This window comes from Carassius auratus, chromosome 34, assembly GCF_003368295.1.
Source record: "Carassius auratus strain Wakin chromosome 34, ASM336829v1, whole genome shotgun sequence".
NCBI classification, from domain to species: Eukaryota; Metazoa; Chordata; class Actinopteri; order Cypriniformes; family Cyprinidae; genus Carassius; species Carassius auratus.
The window spans coordinates 22,656,555-22,666,554 of NC_039276.1; the positions used below are offsets into that span (position 1 = coordinate 22,656,555).

The window sequence follows — 10,000 nt, forward strand, 5'->3', positions numbered from 1 at the left end:
GGCCAGGGACAGGGCCAGGAGGTGGACGTCCAGCAGGACGAGGGGACACAAGCCGCTGACGCAGCTCTGAGAAGAAAATGAAATATAAGTTGAAGTCAACATTTGGGGTTGCTAATATAATTAGTCACAAATAAGGTCATCTATAAAAAATAATTTTAATTTTCTACCACCATTCCTAAATTATAACCCAGGAACCCAAGGTTTCAAAACCAACGTAAACGTTATTACAAGCAGTTATTACATTCTGATGAAAGATGTTAATTTCATAGGAGGAATAAATTCAGTTGGTCACCTTGGCCTTGTCTTGGAGTCGCAGGTGGGCCAATGGGTTGAGCCTCCAACTCCTTCAGAGAAAACCACACTAAAATATGAATATCTGCACATATGTCATAGATTCATTTGTAGATTTAATATTAAGGCACTTACAAGCTTTTTCTTAGAGTCTGGGTCAAACCTTTCCAGAATCAGCTTGGCATTTTTGTAGGTTTCAGTTTCCATGACCTGTTCAAGCTGTTTGAGAAAACATTGCAATCATGTAATCACAATTACAACAGTGATGTCGACTGACTTGCATTAAATACTGAAAGTGTATACTGTTAGAAATTTCAAAAACCTTTTTGATTTATAAAGAATTCATCTGCGCAAGTCAAATGAAGGAGCTAGATCTGCTGGCTTTAAAAACAAAGAAACTCGGCCTGTTTTCTCACCGTCTCCCGTTTAGTTTTATTATAAAACTTAATTTCGAGGAAAGTAAGAAAATAGTGCTAATTATTTAACTTTAATGAATAGAATAATTATAAGCCCTGCTGCGATAATGGGGAGTGTGAAAATCCATCAGCTGTAATTATTGAAAGTTATTAGACATGACAGTGGATGACAAGCAATTTCTCAGATTTATTTCCTCCCATCACTAAACACTATTCATTTAAAGACAAGTCGTTAGCCAAGCACTTTACCAAGTAAAGTCTCTTTGCCAATTACCCGCTGTCTTCATTGATTTCAGATTATTTATTAGGAGCAGAAATGATCTCTTTCTCTCACTGACAGCAGAGGGACGCAGTTTGATGAAAGGAAAACAGGACGTTGTTGTGCTAACATTTTTAGCATGTATGAGAGGGCCAGTGCTCATGTAGCTCTCAAGTGCTCTGTACAGTCGTGAGAACAGACAGAAAACAGACGCAAATGACCCCAAAACGAACTAAGTGACATTCAAAGACACACACTGCTACAGATTACTCACTATTTTCTTTTTGTCTGCTTTCAGCTCTTCTAATTTTTCATCTAAGATGCAAAAAATAAAAAGAAGAGAAACATGATTGCAAACACTACTAGGTTGACATTGTAGACTGACCTCATAATGAGAATAAATATAAAACCAAGTTCAAATTCGTACTGTTCATCTCCGTTCGTTTGTTGTATAAAACAATCAGCAGTTTCCTCAGCAGCCAAACTCTGAAGACACAGGAAAAAAGAGTCAGCACCATGATATTTTTGATATTGACACACATCAAATATTTAGAAAGCGTACATTTGACATTTGACTGATCGTTTTTCTACTGGTCTGAATTCAAAAACTACTTACAAGTACTACTACTTACAAAGTACTTACAACAGAGGGAATATCAAGAATGGTGATGCCACAATTAGTTTTCCTATCATCTGCTCTGGGATGTACCAGGCGTAGACGACTGTACAGGCGATCAAGTACAGCAGGGACGAGTACAGCAGCAGTCTGTAAACCCATAGCTTCAGCTGCTTCTGGTTCTTCTCTCCGCATTCCTCAAGGGCCTGGATATCCTGAGGGAGATCAATTAAAATGGATTACATTTACATTTATTCATTTGGCAGATGCTTTAATCCACAGCGACTTATGGTTAAAAAACAACAAGCGATTCATCATATGATGGCAATAAACATCAGAAGTGCCCGTCAAACAAGTTTCCAGGCATAGTTCAAAGCATTAAAAGCTAGGAAAGGAAGACATTAAGAGGAGATAAGGGCATAAAAAGTGAAACCCCCAGGTCCTAAATACCTAAAACCAGAACTTGAGAAACAGGCTCTGATCAGAAACTGCAAAAATGAAATTTAACTGCGCACCGATCTAATCTTGTCATGAAACGAATCGGGTCAAACGTGTTTAACTCGCGTGTCTTTGGCTTCTAAAGCGTAAACGTATACACAAGATATTTGCACAATACTCAGCCAAGCTCGAAGCTCTAGCAACTGAACAGACCTCTTTTAATGAGTTGTTACTATATCGCACCCATCCTAAAATATCTAATGCCAGGTAATGCCACAGTGCCTATAATGTGTCTGTCTATAACCTTGTGTTATTCTATGAGCCACAACACAACCTAAAGATAAAACACAAGTCACCTTCCAATAAAATGTGTCAATATACCTGCACTGTGATAAACACCAGTTTGAGTATTTCCAGTTTGACTACATGAGGACACGTCAATGTCAGGAAAGTATAATAGACTGAATGGGTGAAGTCAGGAAACGTTTATGCAGTTTTATACCTTATCAAGACCCTCCAAGACCTCCACAGTGGTTGGCTTTGCCTGTAGAAAGGATACAGTACAATTGGCAACAATAAAACAATCTTTGATTGAAATTGGTAGGAGGTACAAAGAAGTTCCTCTATTCAGATTTCTATATACCTCCGTGTGTTATATCAACTCATTAAATAGCAAATCACACTTTCAATAGAGAGACTTCTGAAGGAATAATTCACCCCAAAATTTAAAATTGTTGTAAATTTACAAACTTTCATGCCATCCGTGATTAGAATTGCATCACTTGCTCACCAATGGATCATCTGCAGTGAATGGGTGCCGTCCAGAATGAGAGTCCAAACAGCTGATAATAACTTTTTGTTTAGATCAAGCATCAAATACAGTCCAGAACAGTTATACAAATATGACAGTGGGTTTTGATGCAATATGTGATTTTGATGGACATTTTCACTGAAGTAATGGACTTCTATTTTTGCCACATGCAACAGTCACAGAGAGTGTTAAAACACCTTAACATAATAGATTTGTTTCTCACAACCATGCAGTTTTTATCCTTTCAAAAGATTATTGTGATGTTATAATCAGCTGTTTAGACTCTTATTCTGATGGCACCCATTCATTGCAGAGCATCCATTAATGAGCAAGTGACGCAAATGCTACATTTCTCCAAATCTGATGAAAAAACTAACTCAATCTTGGACGACCTGAGGGTGAGCACATTTTAAGCTAGTTTTAATTTCTGAGTGAACTGTTCCTTTAAAGCTTTGCAGCAGTCAAGAAAGGCAACACCACACCATATATCTGTGCAACATTTCAATCAAACCACATTAAAATCAAATGGCAGACCTTAACATTAATATTGGATGTGGACTAAGTGTTTGAGTGATTGAAGCACATTTACCCTCCAGCGAGACACCACAGCCCCCATCTTGTGAGGGCAGTCCTTCTCTCTAAACCTGGGCTATGTTACTCTTGTTACTCCACACCAGAGCCAGACACCTGTTCACAATAAAGACAACAGTTTCTTTCAGCAAGAAAAATATTTAGGTAGCAAACAAGATCTTGACAGAAGTTTGTCCACTCGAGATAACCTCTGCAGGCTTTCATTTATGGTGTCTGAATGCTTAAGTCACACTTGTTAGAGCTGTGTATATCTTCAAACAAATGCCACATGAGTTTTTCCACAAAAGCAAATTAATTTTTCTAATCCATTTGATTTTTAGTCATTGTGTGAAGTCACTTCTCAAGTTCACACAGGTGTGTGTGCGTGTGCATATTAACTAGCAGCATGTCCTAATTTGCAACAGTGTATCTACTGCTTAGTCATTGCCTCATTGCAAGCCTTTTCAAGGAATGTTCTCCTTAAAGGGTGCATCTATGCCATCTTCACATCAAATACCTCTCAAATATATGGTATATTTTCTGTTGCAGTGACATTCAGAAACTATCTTACATGTGAACCCACTGTATCTCACACATGCAGGTCAGATGCATGAGATCAGTGATATCAAATATCACCACAGCTCACACTAAATCTGGAGGCTGTGAAAAGTAACAAGACACTCCTCTATTTTAAAGCACAGAGTCCCCGAGAGCTCGGATAGTGCAGGTGCTTCAAACACAGACTGCTCTGAGAGTGTGACACTGAGTGGCAATGAAAGTCACTTTATTTGTAACTTCATTCAGTCTCACCCGTTCAACTAAAGACTAATGCGTTTTAAGATCGGAAAACCAAATCAACCTCTTATATCTCAGGAAAATCAGGTTCACTGTGAAGCTTTTAAAAAAGGCGAACCTTTAAAACACATTCGGACAATATAACGTTCCTTGCAACTCATTAAGTTTTTACCATCTTTTCTAGCCTCGTTCTGTTAGCTGAAACATTGCGCTTTAAATGTATTATTAAATAATAAACTCGCCGACTGAAGATATTTCCTAAAACTACAATAGTATGAATCCTTTTTATATAACTTTTATATGCACCCCCCAAAAAAACATCAGCTTAATTAATATACATCAGCTTAAGACAGTCTTAACTCGTTACTATCTGGTGATACAGCGATCATGGTTTAGACGACGTTTTGCTTTCTTTCATGCAGAGCGCTGTTACGCAGCTTTCTTGTGCATAAACACGCCATAACACAACATAGTTTAGGATGCCTTACCCGTGAATATATCCAGAGCAGACGCGCCTTATTCTTCCTCTACTTCAACGGTCAACGTCATCAAACTGCTCCCACAAGCCCGCGCGGCACGCACCGCCCCCGACACAGCGCTGTCACGTGATCGAGCACTCTCTCTCTCTCTCTCTCTCTCTCTCTCTCTCTCTCTCTCTCTCTCTCTCTCAAAGCGCGGGAAAATAGAACGAACGTAGCGCTGCTTGTTTAGAATTCACGTCACCACGGAAACAATGTTGCAAACATGCATAGGCCTGTATAATACTATACATAATCGTATTATAAACTAATTCAAAGCTTTATTTTAAACAATAAATAGTAATTTATTATAATATTATGAATAGTATAGTATCATAGTATAATAGTATATATAATAGTATAATCAATTAAAAAAATATCAATGAGTGAATTAATGTCCAATCAGTAAAACTTTTATGCTATAATAATATTTCAGCAGAAGAAACTTTACTTCTCAACCGCATGCTTATGTGTTCACAAGTGGAATAGACAATATATATAGAACAGTATAACTTGAAAGGTCAGCATGAAATGAAAATGTTAAGTGCAAATAGTTATTTTATTTATTCATTTATTTGTAGATCAAAAAATCATGGATTGTCAGTTGCATTAATTCCAACTCCAAAATGACGTCAAAATCCCTTAAAGTTGAGTTAGTATACTATAATGATGGCCTTTTTTGTTTATGTGCAGTATAACATGATGAGCTCTCTGCTGGTGTTTCTCAAAACTTTAAAATTACGTCGTTCTTAAGTAATGTCTTAAGCTGTACTTTATCATCGGTCTTAGCTATTACTGTTGACAGTTCACAAGGGTTTATTTTTATTTATTGTTTTATTGATATTGGTATATAAATAATAATAAATAATAAGTATATAAATAATAATATAAGTAATATACCTAGTGTTTAATTAAGATAAAAATATATGTTTTGTTGTTTTTCTCTCTTTTGTTAAAAGCTGTTAAATTATTAAGCATCGTCTCATGTAGGTTTTTTCCCTTGTATTTTATGTGGTGACCATGGGAGGTGCTCTAGGTATATATGTTTTTCTTTATTTCTTGGTTTTATTCCCTGATGTGATGTAGCCTATGTTGCAAAGCGAAAGTAAAAGTTTCATGCAAGTTCTGTTGCCTTCTAACAGGAAAGAAGTTTTTTATTTATTTATTTATTTATTTATTGAATAAAGAACACCGCTTTTTCACGTAATGCAGTGAAGCAGCCCGTACATAAAATGAATAATAGATTCTTGAGGCACTGATATCAACCAATCCAGCACCACCGCAATGGACAGCACCTGGTAGCTTCGCATGTATGAGGTATGTCTGTGCGTTCTCACCGCCAACAGGGACACAAAAAAATAGATTAAAAAAGATATGTGGACCAAGGTGTCTGAGATTGTTCATTTTCCTGGTGAGTTGCTGATGTGCAGTAACGGAATAATAATGTAATTAATAAATAATAGTACTATAATCCAAGTTTACTTTTAAACAAATGTCCCTGATTATACTTACATTAAGTAATGTTTATACTTGATTATATTTACTTAAGTAGCATTTTCAATGCAAGACTTTTACTTGCATCAGTATTGAGCAGTGAGTAGCTATTTTTACAGGGATTTTTACATTATTAGGTAAAGGATCTTAATACTTCGTCCACTACAATATTTAATGAGGTTAACTTATAACGTTACCCTACTTGCGATCAGTCTGCACGAGATCAACACGAGATTTGCTTTACGACCGCTTTAAATACAAAATAAGCATTCGATCTACGTCAGAGCGCTGACGAATCTTTCTGCAGCGCCGTGAGCAGAGCGGCAAGAGCGATTTTTGACGCTCTCGCCGCCGGCCGTGTGAAGGCACAGTTAAGCAGCCTCCTAAAATATAGTTCGGGGTATAATATTAACTAAGGTATAATCTTAACTCATGAGGCACATTTTTTATTATTTACTTTATTTTTTATTTATTTTCCAGTATGCTACAAAGTGGTAACCTGCCATTGCTGCATCAACAAGCTATAAATATAAATACATATACAGTAAAGTAGGGTTTAGGAAACATCACACTATCTGTATTTAATCATTTTTACAGTATCTCAATATTTGTACTTAATTAAATTTATGTGTTCAATTAATCTGGTATGGCAAAAACTACACTATTCTATTCATCACTTTGCAAAGTAGTGATCTGAAATTTATATTCAAAATAATGATATGCAAATATTTTGTGAGAAAAGTGCCAATGCTTCTTTTGGTCTTAGCTCTGAAATGGAGAGTGGATGGGGCATTCAGCATGAAATCTAGATTTAGCGTAAATGCTAGACTACCACCATACTGCCTCAGCTGGAATAGTGAAGATCAGCACCTCGGACAGCAACTACACTTATAAGAGTATAGTTCTCACAACATAGTGTGAGAAGATTAAATTCAGTGCATTGTTTACTTAATCATAAAATAACAATTTTAGCTCGTATATGGTCGTATAGTAATAATGGATCTTCCATAAGAACCAGTTGTACAATATGTTTCTATGTCACATGACCAGAAATACATGCGTTCTCAGTGTTGGCTGGTGACCACTCTGGACTAAGATCTAAAAACAAGACATTGGTCATGATGCCATAGTGTATATATTTGTAAGAACATTTTAGTGTTTTTTGGTTGTAGGGCTGCTGTGTTGCTGGCCACTTGTCCCCACATAACATAAAATACATAAAAGACACATAAAGGCAAACTGAGTGCATGCATTATCTCTTTATTATGACACTTTTCTTATGTCCATTTGTTTCTAAAATCATTGCTGAATGGTGTTTAAAACGAAAAAATGTAATTGGAAATGAACTGCAGCATCTTCATTAAGAGATCCTCTTCATTCAATAGCAATAAATATTTTAGCAAATTAAACACACTGATAGCAGATTAAACACACACACACACACACACACACACACAAAGTGTGTCCTTTTTTTGAAAAGATGCACACTGCATGCATTCAGAAGTATAATGTATTGTATTTTATAGCCAATGGGACTCTATTGTTTTCTATTGCTTATTAGCTCTAACAAACAGTTTGCTTTGTAGTTTTACTCAGCCCAATAATGCCTTCTTGATTTGCTGTGATTAATTAGAGCTGTTCTAGACATATCAGATTCAATATCAATTTTTACTCTTATTGGGGGTCTGTTTGTTTTCAGTTTGAGTATTGATTAAAATTGTGTGCTATAAAGCATTTGGTCATTTTACTTTGAAACAAAACTATCCTCAGGAAATCTGTAAAAATGATCATAAATTGTAAATATTGGTGAGCTGTGTGAGTATTTACATATCACTGACCACTGTCATTGGGACACATTTAAAGCAAGAGACTGCTCTCTCTGTTTCAGTAATATGGAAACTAACGGCGAGACTGACAGACTGCTCATGAATTAGCGCACAAAGCTGCTCTTCTCACGGAGTAACAGCTGTCAAGAACATTACAGTGCAACAATATCACTATGTTTAATATAATGAGGTGCCAATGTAGGGTACAATAATTATAGTATTTCTTAGAAATCCGATAAATCTGAAAGATTGTGATAACATTTCAAGTAGGATAAATGATTCGCAAGTAGCCATTCAAGCCTCGTGCCGCCAGATATGAACGCTAGCGTTTGACCTGACCCCGACTGCATTTGCATGATCAAGTCGCTCGCAGAACTTTCCAAAACTCGCAGTCTAATTAAAAACAATCCTCCGTTATTATTGCGAAAAAAATGTGGTTATCTTTATGGCGCCTGCACGTTGAACGCATCACGTTTTTGGAATGATGGCCGTCAGTAAGTCAGTTTGGCAGTGAAATGGCGCGTATAGGCTACTTTATCATAATGTTAAATGAAACTCCTTCACTACTTATTTTGAAATTGTCGTCAGTCGGACAAAAGGTTAACTTTATGGTTCATTAATTCAAGTAATACGGAATTAATGGGTTTGCACTATTATGCGCTGACTGTAAAATGCATGTGTTTTCTACTTGCACTGCTTTCAGGATTTAAGTGGAAAAGGAAGTAATAGGCGTCAGAGTTTTTTTGCACATCAGATGCATTCAAATATGTTCCAGAATGTGCCAGGTGACATTAATGTTATGCTGAAAAGTATAGGTGTAGCTACTTGCCATAAATGCACGTTGTATTAGTAAAAGCTCTCTGTTCCTTTTCGACAGACTGTGTACTGGTGTTGACATGTTTCTCACTCAAAGTGAGTATTCCGTGAATATACACTGGCAAAATGCTATAGGCTATAATTAACGTGTTATTTTAGTAAACTATCATGTTTTGACCCCCATTTTCTTCTGCATACCAGACCTTCTCATTGGCAGCTTATAGCAAACAAGACAGCTCAGCCGTTAAAGCAAGTGAAGGCAATTTTCAAGGATAATTGCGAACATGTTTTAATACATATGCATGAAAAACCTTTTCTTTTCTTTTTTAGGTAGAGGGAGCGACTTAACGTGCTTATGCAATTGATTGAGGGGATGACCTGCTATTCAAAATGTTATTTGAGAACTATCAAAATGTGCAGACTTGCAAATCGCGCAGCCTGTATCTGAATTACTACCCCATTCATCATCATTATGGGTTGATAAGTTAATTTAACCATTTCATTCTGTCTTAATGAGCTATAGTTAAATTAATGTCACATAATATATGAAAGCAACATTTGAACAGAAGCGCTCATTTGAGACAAACAAGGGTGGCCATGGTTTCATTTGATGCATAAATCTCCTCATCACAGCCGGTGCTTCTGTTGCCACAAACCTTTTCCCTTCTGTTCCCTTGGTATTCTTTAATGGTGTCAACAAGAACAAAATTTTAAAAAAGCTTTGTTGAAGACTAGCCTAGCCTAGCTATTTAAAGGACGGCCACTGATAGGCACGCCATTCTTCTATATTTCCCTGTTTTAATCACGTTCGGTTTCTTCAAATTTTCCACCATATTTTTTACGCAGTCCATTTATCTAAAACAAAATTATGCCAGCATATGACGATATGTATCACAGTATCATCCAGATGTAATTTATAGGTGTAGCACGTCGATCTGTGATGGTTTCAGTTCAATCGCAACAACTGGATGAGATCTGGATCACCCTGCTTCAACGAGAATAATCAAATCTGGCCGCTTTGGGTAGACATATGCCAAAGTCTTATTTTTATCTGATTAAAAACTAAAACCTGTCTTTATAGCATCATTCTTGCATGGACCTGTTAATATAACTATGGTATCATTTTACTAAAATGTTACTGCAGATGCTC

At 36.5% G+C, this 10,000-nt stretch overlaps 1 protein-coding gene across 1 annotated transcript in view; it reads right to left on the reverse strand.

The window, feature by feature from the left end:
* The window catches only part of LOC113053548 (endoplasmic reticulum junction formation protein lunapark-A-like), a 10,062-nt gene extending 5,265 nt beyond the window's left edge, over positions 1 to 4,797 (reverse strand). The window contains exons 1-9 of the mRNA XM_026218670.1: positions 4,685 to 4,797; positions 3,421 to 3,518; positions 2,523 to 2,564; positions 1,610 to 1,797; positions 1,394 to 1,452; positions 1,241 to 1,281; positions 427 to 510; positions 293 to 344; positions 1 to 66 (exon numbers count right to left, since the gene is read on the reverse strand). The exon at positions 1 to 66 is cut by the window's left edge and continues 126 nt beyond it. Of these exons, the coding sequence (XP_026074455.1) occupies positions 1 to 66; positions 293 to 344; positions 427 to 510; positions 1,241 to 1,281; positions 1,394 to 1,452; positions 1,610 to 1,797; positions 2,523 to 2,564; positions 3,421 to 3,447 (559 nt within the window). The 5' untranslated portion in view covers positions 3,448 to 3,518; positions 4,685 to 4,797. The remainder of the gene's footprint in view (positions 67 to 292; positions 345 to 426; positions 511 to 1,240; positions 1,282 to 1,393; positions 1,453 to 1,609; positions 1,798 to 2,522; positions 2,565 to 3,420; positions 3,519 to 4,684) is intronic.
* Between the last annotated feature and the right edge of the window lie 5,203 nt (positions 4,798 to 10,000).